Genomic DNA, 20031 nt, shown 5'->3' with positions numbered 1-20031 from the left:
CCCCCTTGCAGATGCTGAAACGAGAAGAGGTCCAGAATCGGCGGCAGAAGACTCCTCAGTCTTCTAAAGGTAGCGCACAGCACTGCAGCTGTGCGCCATTTTCCTCTCAGCACACTTCACACGGCAGTCACTGAGGGTGCAGGGCGCTGGGAGGGGGGCGCCCTGGGAGGCAAATGAAAACCTAATTTGGCTAAAAATACCTCACATATAGCCTCCGGGGGCTATATGGAGATATTTAACCCCTGCCAGAATCCACTAAAGAGCGGGAGACGAGGCCGCCGAAAAAGGGGCGGGGCCTATCTCCTCAGCACACAGCGCCATTTTCCTTACACAGCTCCGCTGGTCAGGACGGCTCCCAGGCTCTCCCCTGCACTGCACTACAGAAACAGGGTAAAAAAGAGAGGGGGGGGCAGGGGCGGATTGGGAACAAAAAGCGGCCCTGGAAAAATTTGTACTAGTGGCCCCACATGGGCAGCACCAGAGGTGTAAGGTCTAGCCAAGGACCATGGCGGCAGCAGCACCCCCCCCCCCCCACCCCCCACCCCTTCCCCCCCAAGACTTTCCAGATAGTGGGGAGCTCCAGCATCAAGGGGAAGTTAAAAGGAAATAAAATTAAATATTATGAGCACATTATATGATACACCTTCAGAATTTAGGAAACTATATAAATCTTTAGAAAGATATATTTTCTTGCTTATTACACCAACCATATCTCAATCACTATTCACTCAATCTTATATGTCAGCCAAGCAGGCAGACAGAGCATACACTAGATCATCTGCAATCACAGGCTAAGTGGCAAAGTCATTTTCATATATGCAAATTTTTGGCATCTTATTCATTATGTCTATAAATAGGACCACATGTCCTCAAACAAAACAGGCCCCGCGGGTACACCGGCCCACCGGGAATCTTCCCTGTAGATCCTATGGCCAATCCGCCTCTGGGGGGGGGCAAAATTGTGGCAAAAATATATTATTAAAGCAGCTATACAGGGAGCACTTATTATAAGGCTATCCCTGTCATATATAGCGCTTTTGGTGTGTGCTGGCAAACTCTCCCTCTGTCTCCCCAAAGGGCTAGTGGGGTCCTGTCTTCGTTAAGAGCATTCCCTGTGTGTCTGCTGTGTGTCTGTACGTGTGTGTCGACATGTATGAGGACGATATTGGTGTGGAGGCGGAGCAATTGCCAAATATGGGGATGTCACCTCCTAGGGGGTCGACACCAGAATGGATGCCTTTATTTATGGAATTACGGGATAGTGTCAACACGCTAAAGCAGTCGTTTGACGACATGAGACGGCCGGACAATCAATTAGTGCCTGTCCAGGCGCCTCAAACACCGTCAGGGGCTGTAAAACGCCCTTTGCCTCAGTCGGTCGACACAGACCCAGACACAGGCACTGATTCTAGTGGTGACGGTGACGAATCAACCGTATTTTCCAGTAGGGCCACACGTTATATGATTTTGGCAATGAAGGAGGCGTTACATATAGCTGATACTACAGGTACCACTAAACAGGGTATTATGTGGGGTGTGAAAAAACTACCTATAGTTTTTCCTGAATCAGAAGAATTAAATGAGGTGTGTGATGAAGCATGGGTTGCCCCCGATAAAAAATGCTAATTTCAAAGAAGTTATTGGCTTTATACCCTTTCCCGCCAAAGGTTAGGGCGCGCTGGGAAACACCTCCTAGGGTGGACAAGGCGCTCACACGCTTATCAAAACAAGTGGCGTTACCCTCTCCTGAGACGGCCGCACTTAAAGATCCAGCAGATAGGAGGATGGAAAATATCCAAAAAAGTATATACACACATACAGGTGTTATACTACGACCAGCTATAGCGACAGCCTGGATGTGCAGTGCTGGGGTAGCTTGGTCAGAGTCCCTGATTGAAAATATTGATACCCTGGATAGGGACAATGTTTTACTGTCTTTAGAGCAAATAAAGGATGCATTTCTTTATATGCGTGATGCACAGAGGGATATCTGCACACTGGCATCACGGGTAAGTGCTATGTCCATTTCGGCCAGAAGAAGTTTATGGACGCGACAGTGGTCAGGCGATGCGGACTCAAAACGGCATATGGAAGTTTTGCCGTATAAAGGGGAGGAGTTATTTGGAGTCGGTCTATCGGATTTGGTGGCCACGGCTACAGCCGGGAAATCCACCTTTTTACCTCAAGTCACTCCCCAACAGAAAAAGACACCGACTTTTCAACCGCAGCCCTTTCGTTCCTTTAAAAACAAGAGAGCAAAGGGATATTCATATCTGCCACGAGGCAGAGGAAGGGGGAAGAGACAGCAACAGGCAGCTCCTTCCCAGGAACAGAAGCCCTCCCCCGCTTCTACAAAAGCCTCAGCATGACGCTGGGGCTTCTCAAGCGGACTCGGGGGCGGTGGGGGGTCGTCTCAAGAATTTCAGCGCGCAGTGGGCTCACTCGCAGGTAGATCCCTGGATCCTGCAGATAATATCTCAGGGGTACAGGTTAGAACTAGAGACGAATCCACCTCGCCGTTTCCTGAAGTCTGCTTTACCAACGTCCCCCTCCGACAGGGTGACGGTCTTGGAAGCCATTCACAAGCTGTACTCTCAGCAGGTGATAGTCAAGGTACCTCTTTTACAACAAGGAAAGGGGTATTATTCCACTCTATTTGTGGTACCGAAGCCGGATGGCTCGGTAAGACCTATTCTAAATCTGAAGTCCTTGAACCTGTACATAAAGAAGTTCAAGTTCAAGATGGAGTCACTCAGAGCAGTGATAGCGAACCTGGAAGAAGGGGACTTTATGGTATCCTTGGACATCAAGGATGCGTATCTCCACGTTCCAATTTACCCCTCACACCAGGGGTACCTCAGGTTCGTCGTACAGAACTGTCACTATCAGTTTCAGACGCTGCCGTTCGGATTGTCCACGGCACCTCGGGTCTTTACCAAGGTAATGGCCGAGATGATGATTCTTCTTCGAAGAAAAGGCGTATTAATTATCCCATACTTGGACGATCTCCTAATAAGGGCAAGGTCCAGAGAACAGCTAGAGATGGGATTAGCACTGTCTCAAGAAGTGCTAAAACAGCACGGGTGGATTCTGAATATTCCAAAATCCCAGTTAATTCCGACAACACGTCTGTTGTTCCTAGGGATGATTCTGGACACGGTTCAGAAAAAGGTTTTTCTCCCGGAGGAAAAAGCCAAGGAGTTATCCGAGCTTGTCAGGAACCTCCTAAAACCAGGAAAGGTGTCTGTACATCAATGCACAAGAGTCCTGGGAAAAATGGTGGCTTCTTACGAAGCAATTCCATTCGGCAGATTCCACGCAAGAATTTTCCAGAGGGATCTGTTGGACAAATGGTCAGGGTCGCATCTTCAGATGCACCAGCGGATAACCCTGTCTCCAAGGACAAGGGTATCTCTTCTGTGGTGGTTACAGAGTGCTCATCTATTGGAGGGCCGCAGATTCGGCATACAGGATTGGATCCTGGTGACCACGGACGCCAGCCTGAGAGGCTGGGGAGCAGTCACACAAGGAAGAAACTTCCAGGGAGTGTGGACGAGCCTGGAAACGTCTCTTCACATAAACATTCTGGAACTAAGAGCAATCTACAATGCTCTAAGCCAGGCAGAACCTCTGCTTCAGGGAAAGCCGGTGTTGATCCAGTCGGACAACATCACGCCAGTCGCCCATGTGAACAGACAGGGCGGCACAAGAAGCAGGAGTGCAATGGCAGAAGCTGCAAGGATTCTTCGCTGGGCGGAAAATCATGTGATAGCACTGTCAGCAGTGTTCATCCCGGGAGTGGACAACTGGGAAGCAGACTTCCTCAGCAGACACGACCTTCACCCGGGAGAGTGGGGACTTCATCCAGAAGTTTTCCACATGCTGGAAACCCGTTGGGAAAGACCAATGGTGGACATGATGGCGTCTCGCCTCAACAAAAAACTGGACATGTATTGCGCCAGGTCAAGAGATCCGCAGGCAATAGCTGTGGACGCGCTGGTAACGCCTTGGGTGTACCAGTCGGTATATGTGTTTCCTCCTCTGCCTCTCATACCAAAAGTATTGAGAATTATACGGCAAAGAGGCGTAAGAACGATACTAGTGGTTCCGGATTGGCCAAGAAGAACTTGGTACCCGGAACTTCAAGAGATGATCACGGAAGATCTGTGGCCTCTACCTCTGAGAAGGGACTTGCTTCAGCAGGGTCCCTGTCTGTTTCAAGACTTACCGCGGCTGCGTTTGACGGCATGGCGGTTGAACGCCGGATCCTAAAGGAAAAAGGCATGCCGGAAGAAGTCATTCCTACTTTGATTAAAGCACGGAAGGAAGTAACCGCGCAACATTATCACCGCATTTGGCGAAAATATGTTGCGTGGTGCGAGGATCGGAGTGCTCCGACGGAGGAATTTCAACTGGGTCGATTCCTACATTTCCTGCAATCAGGATTGTCTATGGGTCTCAAATTGGGATCTATTAAGGTTCAAATTTCGGCCCTGTCGATTTTCTTCCAGAAAGAATTGGCTTCAGTTCCTGAAGTCCAGACTTTTGTTAAGGGAGTGCTGCATATACAGCCTCCTGTGGTGCCCCCAGTGGCACCGTGGGATCTCAATGTTGTTTTGGACTTTCTCAAATCTCATTGGTTTGAACCACTAAATAATGTGGATTTGAAATATCTCACATGGAAAGTGACCATGCTACTAGCCCTGGCTTCGGCCAGGAGAGTGTCAGAACTGGCAGCTTTATCTTACAAAAGCCCATATCTGATTTTCCATTCGGACAGGGCAGAACTGCGGACTCGTCCGCATTTTCTCCCTAAGGTGGTGTCAGCATTTCATCTGAACCAGCCTGTTGTAGTGCCTGCGGCTACAAGTGACTTGGAGGACTCCAAGTTACTGGATGTTGTCAGAGCATTGAAAATATATATTGCAAGGACAGCTGGAGTCAGAAAATCTGACTCGTTGTTTATATTGTATGCACCCAACAAGATGGGTGCTCCTGCGTCTAAGCAGACGATTGCTCGTTGGATCTGTAGCACAATCCAACTTGCACATTCTGTGGCAGGCCTGCCACAGCCTAAATCTGTAAAGGCCCACTCCACAAGGAAGGTGGGCTCATCTTGGGCGGCTGCCCGAGGGGTCTCGGCATTACAACTTTGCCGAGCAGCTACGTGGTCAGGGGAGAACACGTTTGTAAAATTTTACAAATTTGATACTCTGGCTAAGGAGGACCTGGAGTTCTCTCATTCGGTGCTGCAGAGTCATCCGCACTCTCCCGCCCATTTGGGAGCTTTGGTATAATCCCCATGGTCCTTTCAGGAACACCAGCATCCACTAGGACGATAGAGAAAATAAGAATTTACTTACCGATAATTCTATTTCTCGGAGTCCGTAGTGGATGCTGGGCGCCCATCCCAAGTGCGGATTATCTGCAATAATTGTACATAGTTATTGTTAACTAATTCGGGTTATTGTTGTAGGGAGCCATCTTTTAGAGGCTCTTCTGTTATCATACTGTTAACTGGGTTTATATCACAGGTTGTACGGTGTGATTGGTGTGACTGGTATGAGTCTTACCCGGGATTCATAAATCCTTCCTTTATTGTGTACGCTCGTCCGGGCACAGTACCTAACTGAGGCTTGGAGGAGGGTCATAGGGGGAGGAGCCAGTGCACACCACCTGATCGTAAAGCTTTACTTTTGTGCCCTGTCTCCTGCGGAGCCGCTATTCCCCCATGGTCCTTTCAGGAACCCCAGCATCCACTACGGACTCCGAGAAATAGAATTATCGGTAAGTAAATTCTTATTTTCTTTTCACTTGTGTATTTTCACATATCACTTTCCTGGTTGCCATTTCACAATTGATAACGTGCTGAGAAAGATTTGTTGCTATTGGTAGTTAAAGAGTAAAAAATAATATGTTAAGGAGTAATTTGTAATACACGCGCACGGCTTGCCTAAGATACAAGGAAGTTTGGTGTGGTGTTCAGTAGATGATTACAGTTAAAGATCATCTACATTGATATAAACGTGTTAAATTGTATTTCTGTGGATATACCTGGCTGGCGTACACGTGTCTCTAACAAAGGGCGGGACTAGGGTACGCGACGCAAGGGCCGACGCACGGAGCGTATACTACGCAACGGAGCGTCTGGGTACGCCCACATAATACAAATCACACGATAGTATTGTTTTAATTAGGCGATAAGGAGGCAACGCGAAAATAGCGCAAATCGATCTCAGTGTCCAAAATTTTAAGCTAATAGATCCTTCTCTAGTTGTAACTCCTCGGGATTAGCCTGTGATACTGAATGAAAGGGATTTCTGCGCAGAAACGAAAGTAAAGAGTATATGAGGTGAAAGAGTGTGTATACATATATATAAGTTTCTAATTTTTGGGGTTTGAACCAAGGAAATCATCGAGTTCTCGTGAAGGTACATACGTGTAAGTGACTGCATGGTGGCTTGGGAGGCATCCCTTGTTAAACATTTAAAAAAAGAGCATTAGAGTATAGCAGACCAGGAGGTCTACTGTAGCACAGACCAGGAGGTCCAGGTACAGCAGACTAAGAAGTCCGCTATAGATAAAGAGTAAAGGAGCACAACACCAGAAAGGGTTGGTGCGGTACCCATCTAGGCCATTAAGCTCAGGCTGAAGGAATTCGCAGCCACAATTTTCGATTCCACTGGTCGCTTCGCACATAAGATTAGTTGCTTATGTGCAGAACGATTGTACCGCACGTAATTGTGTGCATTAGTTAGTAACTTGACCCAGTACCATTTGCGTACGCTAGAGGGGTCATAAACGCTATTTGTACATTCTAACGTGATTTGTGTAATTTTTTTTTATTTTAAGGGAAGTTCGCTAGTCACTTGGGAACTATTCAACAACCAATAGTTACTGGAAAGGGTTAAGTGCTCTTCGGATCGCACCCACATGTTCCAGTAAATAGAGGTTCAGGTCGCAGGGGCCCTAGGTCGAGTACGCCAGCGCTAGAGCAGTGTGTGGGCGTATTGGTCGACGTGGGCGAGTGAGTGGAGTACTCGGTAAACTGCCACCGCCGGCCTACCCCGGACATCTTGGTTTTTGTAAGGGTTCGCTGAAGACCCTGAATTGAAGGTCAGAGGTAGTGAAAGCAACACCTACAAAGATGGGGGCCAGTTGTTCAGGTAGGGGGCGATCAACCTCGGTTCGGGTTGATTCAGTAAACCGACCAATCGGGTCGGCAAGGTATGTAATGTGTGAGAAATACGGTTCACACACAGAAGTTTTGTGCAATGAATGGGAAAGAATGACTGTGCATGATGGGGAAAAGTTCCCACTGGTAGGCAGTTTTAGTCCCGAGGTGTTACAGAATCTAAGGAGAAGGATATGTCTCATTAAATCTGCAAAGAGACGGATCAAATATTATGATTGTTTACAATTATGGCAACAGGAAGGTGAAATACAAGGAGGATTAGCTCATACAGCTGACTCTCACTGTGGTAACAAAAATATGGCAGCGAGAGAGAGGGTGGTTACAGAGAATGGCACACTGGTGTTTGATAATCATGCACTTAGCAACTGTATTATAGATGATAAGAACAATTGTAATAATCGTAACAAGAATAATTGTAATACTGTTAAATGTACAACTATTAACCCATGCAAGTTGCACCCCATGTTAAACTTCCCTCAGGATTACCAGCAAGAAAGTGAACCTAGCACGATGTCGGCATCTTTTCTAGCAGCCATCACACAAGACGTCCAGGTGGACACGACCAATTCGGTAAAGGCAATATTCAAACCCCCTAACGGAGGGTCAGGTGAGGTCGTGTCAACAGGTAAGTACGGTATTGTATGTTACTCACAGACAAATGCATCTTACACCGAAGAGTTAACACAAAATAGCATAATGGAACAAAATCCTGTCAGGGTGAACACAATCCCCAATGAAAGGACTAATAGTCACAAGGTCACTCCCATCAGAGACATTGCTATGCAATGTCCCTGGTCCAGGATGGAATTGATGACAATTATGTCTGAATTCCCTGATCCCAGGAGAAATCTAGCCGCATGTCAGAAGTACATTAGAGAGTTAGGTAATTCTGCAGAACCCACCAACAAAGGTTGGCGGGCAGTGCTGAGGGCATGTCTGCCCTCCAATGTTGACTCTGCAAAATTTATTACTGATTGTGAATTAGACACCGAAATACCTCAAACGGAGGAAAACAATCAGGAATGTATTAAGCAGATCAACCGACAGTTAGGAGTATATTTCCCAGCCGTTGTCGAGTGGAAAGAAATCTTCTCCATAAGACAAAGAGAGGGGGAAATCACTTCTAATTACTTTCATCGGGCACTGCAGGAAATGGCTAGATACACTGGTATAGAAGATATTAAATCAAATGTACACTACAGGAAAGTAGCGGTTTATGTGTCAATAAATGGTTTAAAGGAAGTATTAAGAACGAGTATACAAGCCTCTCTACCTAACTGGAGAGATATCTCAGTGGCCGATTTGAAAGAGTCCGCTATTAATCATGACCGGAACATTAAAAGCAAGCCACAAACCCCGGTGAATAGGTCAAAAGTAAGAAGGTGTTACAACTGCTTAAGGGAAGGTCATGTTGCACGAGATTGTAGGTCTAAAAACACACACAAGATATATACACCCCCTAGACAACGACATGACCATAATAGTCAAAGAACCAGGGAAACACAGGAAGAGCGGTTGATGGTGATGAGCATCCAAGCGTTTGAGGAGGCATCAAATCAACCAAGACCTCAGGTCATTGGCACATGGAGGAAACCAAGGATTTGTTATCTTTGTAAAAGAGAAGGGCATTATGCCAGTAACTGCAACAGCCCACATAAAGTCAGACCCCCTAGACAAGAACACGAGCAGAGTTACGACACTCGGAAGTATAATCAGGTATCACACATGTCAAATTTTGGTCCACACATATAATTTATGATTAGAAAAGTTAATCATTAATCTTGATAAAGCCTGAGGTAACAGTTAATAAATTGGGAGGTCATTCCTTGAAGACACAGGAATGACCGGGTAAAAAAATTGTAATGTATCTGTAAAATGTTTCTTTTTCCCCATCTCTGACGTTCACCACAACAGCTCAAACATCACCTGACTACCTGACCTTTTCAGAAGTCTACCAAACCCCAGTATGACCTACCAGCATTGATGTATCCTGGCCAGATACAAAGGGTGGAGTATGGAAATACTGGTGGGAGAGACTATGCAAAGATACCAATGGACATGTTGGTGTGACAGCCTGATGGTGAACGGAAGATCTGATAATGTTTTTTGTTTGTTGCTTAATGCAAAATGTGATGAATTGTTCTCTCTCTCATTTGTTTTTTTTTTTTTCCTTTTCTCTCTCTCTCGTGTTCTCATGCTTTAAAGATGGTATGTCACACATCAGTTAGACAAATGGTAATGCAAGATTTTTGCTCCTTACAGAAAGATCGCAGATTTGGAAGGAATATTGTATCACCAGAATGTTCGTTTGGAAGACTGAGAGACAGCACCTTTGAGATGACAACAGAACAAGAAGAACAACAAGACTAGAGAACTAATTATCGTAACAAGTTTCTCTCCCCCTCAAACTATTTTTTTGTACCCCCATTACAAATTTCTCTTTCTCCTCCTGTAAGATGGACTCGCCCCAAGAGACTGTGATCCGGATTTTCCTGTTGACCATGATGTTGACCAGAGCAGTCTGTTTCGGTGAGAGTACCAGTGAGGTCGAGAAAGGATCCAGAATGGGTTTCTGATGACTGAGACGGAGGCGTAAATTTCCAATAGCAACACAATCCCCAAGCAAAGGCGAGTATCAGAAAATGATCTGGTAGCATTGACAATAGAAGGAATTGTGAAGGATTGTTAGCTGAAGAGAACTGCATCTGTAGGCATTGTGACAATATAGTTGAGGATGGGTGCATAAAGAAATGTCAGTCCAGTTTTAATGTCCACATGGACCGGCATCCATTGGGTGACTATCACTCCTTAGTGGGTAAAGTGTTAAATCAGACAGACTGTTGGGTATGCTCTCAAGTACCTCAAGGCCATAGCAAATCAGGACTAGTACCATTCCCTTTAACGGTAGGAGAGGTACTTGAGCTAAGTGGTGGGAGGCCGGTGGACAAGAGGTTTAATATCTCTAGTCCTCCTAGTTTAAAGCTCCACCAATATCATGTGGATAGGTACTTAGTGTGCTTTAACATTTCCAATCCCCGAAAGCCGGGAAATTGGGAAGTGTCATGGAGTAATCAAACCATGACATTCTCACATAGAGCCGACAGATTGCCCATAGACACAGAACTTATACGCCAGATAGCCGACCATAGGAAATTCTTTCGGTATAGGTACACCCTAGGAAGTAGGATCATGCGAGTTGGAGAAGTATCACCAGGATACTGTGCACATGTCGTACAAACAGATACGTGTACTAAACAGATGGAAAAATTAGGGTTAGGAGATTTCATATGGAAAATTTGTAATATGGTTATGTCACACTCCGTCCCATATGTTCTCCCAGATGATGCATATTTCATATGCGGGAGGAAGGCGTATAAGTGGCTTGCCCCAAACTCAGAAGGGTTATGTTATATTGGAAAAGTACTGCCTGAGGTAATGACTGTATCCCACACTAAAATGAAAGATATCCACCGCAGTGCCCAAGCTCCTTATACTCACACTCATTACGAGCACATCGTTAAGCGGCACCTGATAGAGAAAACAGAGCATCCGGCCTCTGACCTGATCCATGAATCCACCGGGATTCAATTCCTAATCGCGTTAGATATCACTCGCACCGCCAGAGGAGTGATAAATTACAAATATATATCTGCGCTTGCAAATTTATTAGACAATATCACCGAAATGTATGACGACACATTCAGGTACACTGGGAAAGAGTTACAAGCCTACAAAACAGAACTGGTTCAGCATAGGATGATTCTCAATTACCTCACAGCTGTGACAGGCGGGTATTGTGTTACCCTGGCAACTCAATATGGAATAAAGTGCTGCACGTACATTACAAACAGCACGGAGGACCCAGCCGAGGTCATAGACCAAAAGATGGATGACATCTTACAATTAAAGTGGGAGTTTCGAAGGAAACACAATCTCACACTCGCTGCTGTGGGTAATGAGCTGACCAGTTGGGTGTCATGGTTGAACCCACGAAATTGGTTCTCTGGTTTAGGAGAATGGGCTCAAGGTATTATCATGGATGTAGGGAAATTTCTTTTGTGTATTCTGGGTGTCATCATATTGGTCGGTCTGATATTTAGATGCGTTCGGGTTTTAGCGAAGCGTAAAGGTAATACCAGGGTGATGAGTCTAAGGAGCGAGGACACTGTACTAACAACAACAGATTTGATTTACGACCCAACCATTGAGACAATGTTGTGATGAAAATGTGATTCCACGGTCCGTTTCTTTCACCCGTTTCTCCTTCGTTTTTCTCCAAGGTACAAAGATCCGCTTGGAAGAAGGATTTGAAGACCACATTTATACAAAGATTTTTTTTTATGGACTATGTTGCCGGCCCCCAATATCCCTAGTGACTTTAATGAAAACGCTAGCCCAGAACTTTAGTGATTTAAAATTTTATGGACATTGAAACGGCTTTGCTCGCATTATAGCAAAAGCCCAAAGAGACTACAGTCAACATGTACATCGAGACAAGACACAAGACAAGACCTCAATCAACAAATGTATATTAAACTCACATAGTTTATGACTGCATTTACCATAATTGCTTCTTATCCTCATTTCTACAACCTTCAGGTAATGACACACATAGTCGATAGGGAATATAGGCACAGATATCAGCACTCACATATCCCCCCATTCATGTATCATCAACTAAAATGTGCTCCCCCATTTTGTTGCAACAAAAAGCCGAAAAGAGCTCGGTAAAGTTTGACAGCCCATCCACAGGCCTGTAATACGGGATAAGAAGGAATTCAAATGTATACTTTGCAATACCTCGAAGCTTGATTTAAAACACGTAGGGCACGATGATACATGACCCCTCAAACATGGACTCATACACACATGCTTCTACTATCTCACTAGGTCATACCTTTTTCCCACCTTCCTCTCTTCTCCCTTACCCAATCATAGAAATGTATTTATACATGACATATATTTTTCTCTTTTTGAACTGTTTTAGGAAGTGGCAGTTATTGATGACTGCCAAAGGGTGGACTGTCAAAGTCAGAAAAATATCATGCTACACGTTGCCATATATTCACCTCATGCGCGTGCCTGCTGCACGTGCACATTCTCTCCCGTGCGTGCGGATATACGCAGCCGCGTGATGGCGCCTCGGCCATGCGCTCGAGCGCGTGGTATGTGCATTTACGGTAGAGTTTGTGTGCGTCTAGCGGGCGACTCAATCGTTTAATAATAGAACCTAATAGTATGTTTTATAGATAATGTTCCCCTTAATAATGACTGTAAGTTTGTTTAATGTAAATGGTCGCTGGACAGAGGAATTCCTCTTTGTATGGTACGAAGGGTCAGACAGGGTTTGAACAGCTGTGTCTGGTACCTAACTAAAGAACATTTTGATAGCAACAATCCGGTGTTGGTTAGGTAAAGATTAATCGCTCCTGCGTATAGTTATGGCCATTAGTAGATTCTGGACATTTCATATATTTGCGATTCATTACCCATGCGGCGGGAATCTTCAGATTCCCTCCCACTTGAGCAGTTTGATATAGTCACAGCCCACCTGTTCAAACTAACCTATGACCTTTTGTTATGATGCGAGGAGACATTCCTGTGTCCAATGAACAATGAGATTATAGGTCCCTTTGTAGTATACTGTACTCAGTATATATAAGATCAGCCAGCCTGGGCAGCTCTCTCTCACTCCACAAACGGTTTTCATATTGACTAACTCGGAGCTGGTACCAGGCTGCGCAGCGATCATTCCCAGTGTGTGTAAGTAATTCTCTGTAATCATCTCGCTCTTTGTTTGTATTGGCCACATTCTCTCTCTCTCTGTTTAGTATAAGATTGTAACGTTATTGTATATTTCTGTCTAGATAATCTGTTAGAATTATATGTCCGTCTGTAGTGTATGACTTGTGAACTGTTTACCTTTTTCGATATAACTTAAAAGCTTGTTAGTAAAGGTGTTGGAACCTTAGCACGGTATCGTGTGTTCATTTACATTGCTGAGGGTAATAGGAGCGTCTCGATCGCTCAAACAGCTTTAGTGTTAATCAGGTTAAGCAGCGTTATATCGCTACAGTGTTTCAGTACAAGGTTTACAGCATAAGAGTATCCTTTCTGTGTGTTACATTCAAGGTTTACTGATTATCATCTTGTGAGCGTCTGCGCCGCTCGTGATCTCCTCGTGGTCCCGAGCGTCCGCTACGCTGGTAGCGTAGCATTACGGTGGTCGCTCGCCTATAGCGTGCTCGACACCACGCATTAAGCTGTGAGCGAGCGTGCCGCATGTGCGTCTCGATCACGGCCGAGCGTATGCTACGCTAAGTGCGTACCCTTACGGTACCCCATACGCCAATTGCGTACTGTGTCTCTTACCCATTATTGTGAAGGTTATAAAGGTAATCGATATCAGCATTATCAAGACCAATATAATACAGATGGGTTACTTTTTTTTATACCTGTAATACAATTATTACAACAAATATGCCCCTGTTGAGTCATTCTGCTGACATATGTGGTCTGTTTGCAAAGATTTAGGGCGAGCTAGAAGGGACAGAGTGCTGAAGGTATTTTAATTTATTAAATGAAAGTCTCTTCCTTACTGTCAATGAAGTAGGAGGGAAGTGTGGAAAAACAAACCAGAAAATGGGTCTGCTTGATCTGCCTCATTTAGGGGCTATTACAAAGTGAAGTCTATTGCTAGAGTGTATCTTGTATGGTTTTGCTCTGTGCTTGGGCTAAGCCCGGTGAGGGTGTCTCGGGAGAATTGAGGGATAGTTAAGGCCTCCATCTACTAGTGCGATATGTCCTCTTTTCATCCGATTCTGAGCTTACTGTTTGATGGATCGGATGAAAAGTGCAGGGTCGGACTGGCCCACAGGGGTACAGGGGAAACCACCGGTGGGCTCCACTGACTGGTGCCCCACCCTCTCCTCTATGTATCAGGATCCAGACTGAGCACTTGAGTTATACACTATACATAGGTTACCTTATATTTATTATTTTATTTATTTTATTACCAGTCATTTATATAGCAAACACATATTCTGCAGCGCTTTACAGAGAATATTTGGCCATTCACATCGGTCCCTGCCCCAGTGGAGCTTACAATCTATATTTCCTTACACATGTACACACACACACACACACACACACACACACACATTCACACTAGGGTTAATTTTGTTGGGAGCCAATTAACCTGCCAGTATATTTTTGGATTGTGGGGGGAAACCGGAGTACCCGGAGGAAACCCATGCAAGTACGGGGAGAAAATACAAACTCCACACTGGTAAAGCCATGGTGGGAATTGAGCCCATGACCTCAGTGCTGTGAGGCAGTAATGCTACCATTACACCATCCGTACTCCCCAAATACTGCACAGAACTATGGTGTATTCACTACAGTACATTGCTGTTATTAATCTGGTACATTATTATGTATACACAAGCAGTATTTACTATATATATTTATCAAGGGGGCCAGACCCTGCATTAATGGTTTGCTAATCCTCTAAACATGGGCCCCTACCACTGCATTTTCCTGGTGGGCCCTTTATGCCTCAGTCCGACACTGGAAAAGTGTCACGTTGCATGTCATTTTCCTCCGACTCCGATCCGAGGAGCGTTCCATAATCATGGCTGCCATGATTATTTATCGCAGTCGGCGGAAAAGGTGCACATCGGAGTGCATTTATACACAATCTGATGCGTTATATCAAATGCAGGACTCCCAGAAAGCTGCCGGGAAGGTCAGGGGAAAATCAGATCCGACGTTCAGTACAGATTAGTCTCACTAGTGGATAGGGGCCTTTAGATAGGTCTGTTTGTCGTCTTGGCAATGGCCAGGCAGAAAGGTGCGCCCACCCACTCTGGACGTGCCCACTCTGCTTTATTGAAACCACAGTGGGGCTGGCACATGCACATTGAAGTCATAAAAATTATGAAAGAATATTTTATTCTCTTCATAGAAGCAAATATCAGATCACTAGTAACATCAACTATGTAATAGGTGTACAAATCCCTTAAAGTTTAAAAATGAGGCTCAGATGTATAGAAATGTACTAAACTGGTAAATAACATTAATTACCAGGATTATGTATCATCCTTTTCATATTTCTTCTCCCCAGCAAATTAAACATGATTTTAGGAATAAAAGTTCAATTTTAAAGAGCAAGTAAATCCTATAATCCAATAACTAGGCTGGTTGTATCACTCTGGGGAAGGAAAAGGAAAGGAGTTTGACATTCTCTTTTTGGTAATATTCTAATTTCAGACCAAAAGTAAAACTGTTCACTGATTTATTTATTATTTATTAACAGTTTCTTATATAGCGCAGCAAATTCCGTTGCGCTTTACAACTGGACACATTGAGAAGACAAAACTGAGTAATAACAAACAGTCATAGAGGTAGGAAGGCCCTGCTCGCAAGTTTACAATCTATGGGGAAATAGGCATTGATACACAAGGATAGGTGCTACCTATTGCATAGTTGTTCACCAGATTGTAAAGGTTACTTGTGGGCTGCATGATATCACATCACAGCAGTGATGAACCAGGGTCAGGAGGAAGGGAAGTTGCAGATATAAAATATGTGTGGGATATGTGTGGACTGTACAGTGGGGATATAATTGGATAGGAAAGCTTATGAAAGTAATGTGATCGGTTCTGGAATTTGATAACTTGTCTGAATAGGAGTGCTTTCAGGGAACACTTGAAGGTTGAAGGACTAGAGGAGAGTCTTAATGTACGTGGTAGGGCATTCCACAGAGTGCGTGCAGCCCAAAGAAAATCCTGTAATCGTTCATGGGAGCAAGTAATGAGTGTGGATGAGAGACGTAGATCTTGTGAAAAGCAAAGGGGCCGATGTGGGAGTTATTTTGAGATAAGTGAAAAGATGTATGTTGGTGTAGTATGGTTAATAGCCTTGTGTGTAAGTAACAGTGGGGCAGATGTATTAATCTGGAGAAGGCATAAGGAAGTGATAAAGCAGTGATAAGTGCAAGGTGATAAACGCACCAGCCAATCAGCTCCAGTATGCAAATTTGCAGTTAGGAGCTGACTGACTGGTGCGTTATCACCTTGCACTTATCACTGGTTTATCACTTCCTTATGCCTTCTCCAGGTTAATACATCTGCCCCAGTATTTTATATTGAATACGGTAGAATACAGGTAACCAGTGGAGGGACTGACAGAGTGGATCCTCAGATGATGAACGTCTAGCGAAGAAAATTAGCCTCGCAGCTGCGTTCAGAATGGATTGTAGTGGTGAGAGTTTCTTCTTGGTAAGACCAGTAAGAAGACTATTGCAATAATCAATGCGGGAGATAATGAGAGCATGGATTAAAGTTTTGGCAGTGTCTTGGGGGTAATTCCAAGTTGATCGCAGCAGGACATTTTTTAGCAGTTGGGCAAAACCATGTGCACTGCAGGAAGGGCAGATATAACATGTGCAGAGAGAGTTAGATTTGGGTGTGGTGTGTTCAATCTGCAATCTAAATTGCAGTTTAAAAATAAAGCAGCCAGTATTTACCCTGCACAGAAACAAAATAACCCACCCAAATCTAACTCTCTCTGCAAATGTTATATCTGCCCCCCCTGCAGTGCACATGGTTTTGCCCAACTGCTAAAAAATTTCCTGCTGCGATCAACTTGGAATTACCCCCTGTGTAAGATATGGTCGTATTTTGGATATGTTTCTTGGATGTATGTAACATGATTTTGAGACAGATTGAATGTGGGGAACAAAGGACAGTTGTGAGTCAAGCATGACACCTAGGCAGCGAGCTTGTGGTGTAGGGTTGATTGTCGAGTTCTCAACAGTGATAGAAATATCAGTTTGGTAACTGCTATTGGCTGGTGGAAACATAATTAACTCTTTTTTTGGAAATATTAAGTTTGAGGTGGCGAGATGACATTCAAGAAGAAACGACAGAGGCATTCAGTGACCCGGCCCAATACAGATAAAGACAATTTGGGGGAGGATAGGTAGATTTGAGTATCATCTGCGTACATGATACTGAAATCCAAAAGAGCTGATTAGTTTCCCAAGAGATGATGAGGTTGTTCTAAAATGTAGCATTTTAAAAAAAACAACACTTTTTTACATCTTAAAATAAAAGTTCTTTATTTACATGAATGGAAAAAAATAATATATATTTTTTAATTGTATAAAATAAAACCCAAAATTATTGCAGCAGAAAACTAAAAGTTTCACCCTTATTCGATTTGACATTATTGAATCCTATATTATTATATTGGTTTCTATCTTGCCAATGTCCAATTGAGTACACTAATTGGCCTGAAATATTTGGTTTTATTATAAATTGTTCTCTTCTCGTGTTTATAGTATATTCCTGCTAAAATATGTGTACATTTTAATTGACATTTAGTTTATTTCTTTACAGAACCAAATTCTTGGCATCAGTTTATCAATTGCTGGAAGTTTCTTGATTAGCATATCACTCAATCTACAGGTAAGTGATTGTCTGCAAATTTTCTTGAGTAAATTTGTGATGCAATTATCTCTTTTTCTACTTATATCTGGATTTGTAAGAAAACATACAAAAAACAGTGTAAAACTTCATACTGATTTTTAGCAATCTTAAGACTATACATAAATAAAAGGCTTTATAGTAGAACGTAAATCTTTTATATAATGTACATTTTATATAATTTTTATAGAATGTAAATTTTATATAATATATGCAAAGAAATGTGTCTTCGATAACCTCTTACATTTTTGGTGAAGGTAGCACCAGACGGTGACGTGTGGTAAGGTGAGGAAAAGCCTTTCCTGTCATACTAACATATACACCAGAGTTTTGACTGTATAAAGTATATTAAAAATACAGAGACTATATTAGAAAAATCTTCTTTGTATTCTTCTAATAATTTTTATAGTTAAAACTGTGGAGTAAAAAGTCTGACAGGTGAGGCAGTGCCTCCTCTGACTACCTTTTCTGCTCATCTCTGATGAAAACTCACCAAGTTTCCAGCAGTATATACTGCTGCACCTGTGTATAATGCCCACATAAACCCTTGGGCTCATATATTGTGTGTAATTCTGGCCCTGGTACTAGCCGGTACCCCCTAAGCCATTTACCTCACCTCACGTCCCTGGCACCAGATGATGCAGGAAAAACTGAAATGAGCTTAAAAGGAAGTATAGCTATTGCAAAAGGTCAAGTTTTATGCATTTAGTTACACTTTCATTACTTAGAACGTTAAAGCAGTGATCTCATGAAAAAACTAGTTGTGCTTTGTTTTTTTATTTTAACATATATCACTGTGACAGGCTATAGAAGAGGAATGGTCATTTCTATTTTCTTTAGTTTGTCTCTTCAGGTTGCTATTAATGATTTATAATTCTGTACAGTTTCCAGTGTCATATGACTTTCCTGGCAACCACAGTCACGTAGCTCATTATGTTGTGAGCAGTGAGACTTTAAAACGCCCTTTAGAGCTCTGTCTGTATTGTAAAATCTTCTCCCTGTGACATCATATGACATGCTGGGAGTCTGTCTATGGGTTCAATCCAGTTACATGCAAGGGAGACCAGTTGCCGCTGGAACAACGTAGAAACGCTGCAACAACAGCTGACCTCGCGGCCCAATCTTGCCCTGGGCTCGAGGATTTGTGTATGCAGCCCTATGGGGATGCAAAAAAAAATAAAAATCATCCATTAGCCTATCGCTATTGTAATACAGCTGCACTTACTGGTGGGTGTGACCTACTAATGCCTAACTGAATTGACCCCTACATGTAAGTGTCTGCCCTTCCCTAAAGAAAGGCATTGAAAGGTAGATAAGGATTTATAAGAGGATGCTAAGACAATGTCAGACATTTTTAAATAGTACTTAACTGGTAAAAGAAAAAATAAACCTCTATATGGGATTTCTGCCCTAAACCTGTCTGTGTGTAAACATAGTGTTTCTCATATTTCAATAATTATTTCATTCTGTATTCATTTTTATTTTCTGCAGCTGCACATGATAATTCATGATAACTGCCCTAATTCATTATTACTGTTTAGTTTCAGCCTCCACTAGCTAGACTTTAAGCCAATTAGTGTAAATGCTGAAAACAAGGAGAATAGTTTGTGCAGACATTTATAAACATTACATATTATTGTGCAGACATTTATATATGTTTAATTGTACAGAAAGGCCAACCAAAGTGTAATAAAACAAAAACTTTAATAAAATACTTTCTAATGCAGTGGTTCCCAAACTTTTTTTGAATCACGGCCCCTAGGCCAAAAATGTCCTATTGAGAATTACAGCAAAAAATATGAAGCGGCCTATTTATTAACCTTATTTTTACAAAAATAATGCGAAAAAGGGTGTTTTCACACCCTTTTCACATTATTTTACTATCACCTGAATGTATTAAAGGGCATTTGGAGCAGTTTTCATGAAAAACTGCTCCAAACCCTTTAATTGCTATTTTTTTAGTAAGCCACATCGCATTCCCCATACTTATAATGGGAAATACGATGTGGCCGAATTTACTATAAAAAAAAAAAAGCAAAAAAATACCCCAGTGTGCCCTGTGATAATCTCGCCAGCTTCGATGGACACAAGCTGATCACAGTGTAAAAAAAAAAAAAGAATTAAAAAAACCAAACATACTTACCAGTCCAGGAGCCGGTGTCCGCTGCTCCGGTGAGCGCTGCCGGGTCCCCCATATGCTGCGCTGTGACCCCAGTGCAGTAAAATGACGCTGCAAAACAACAGCTCACTTTACATCACCGCAGGTCACAGCGCAGAAGAAGGACCCAGCGCTCACCGGTGCAGCCGACACTGGCTCCTGGGACTGGTAAATATGAATCCGGGGGG

The 20031-nt window shown here is 43.4% G+C and overlaps 1 protein-coding gene across 2 annotated transcripts in view; it reads left to right on the top strand.

Moving 5' to 3' along the window:
• NIPAL2 (NIPA like domain containing 2) overlaps positions 1–20031 on the top strand; it is a 194713-nt gene that overhangs the window by 41825 nt on the left and 132857 nt on the right. For both annotated transcript variants that reach the window (XM_063924177.1, XM_063924176.1), the window contains exon 2: positions 17599–17667. In XM_063924177.1, the coding sequence (XP_063780247.1) occupies positions 17599–17667 (69 nt within the window). The remainder of the gene's footprint in view (positions 1–17598; positions 17668–20031) is intronic.

The sequence above is a fragment of the Pseudophryne corroboree genome, chromosome 5 (genome assembly GCF_028390025.1).
Source record: "Pseudophryne corroboree isolate aPseCor3 chromosome 5, aPseCor3.hap2, whole genome shotgun sequence".
Classification (NCBI taxonomy): Eukaryota; Metazoa; Chordata; class Amphibia; order Anura; family Myobatrachidae; genus Pseudophryne; species Pseudophryne corroboree.
Note: the sequence above shows the minus strand (reverse complement) of the source record. Positions and strands in the feature narration are given on the sequence as shown.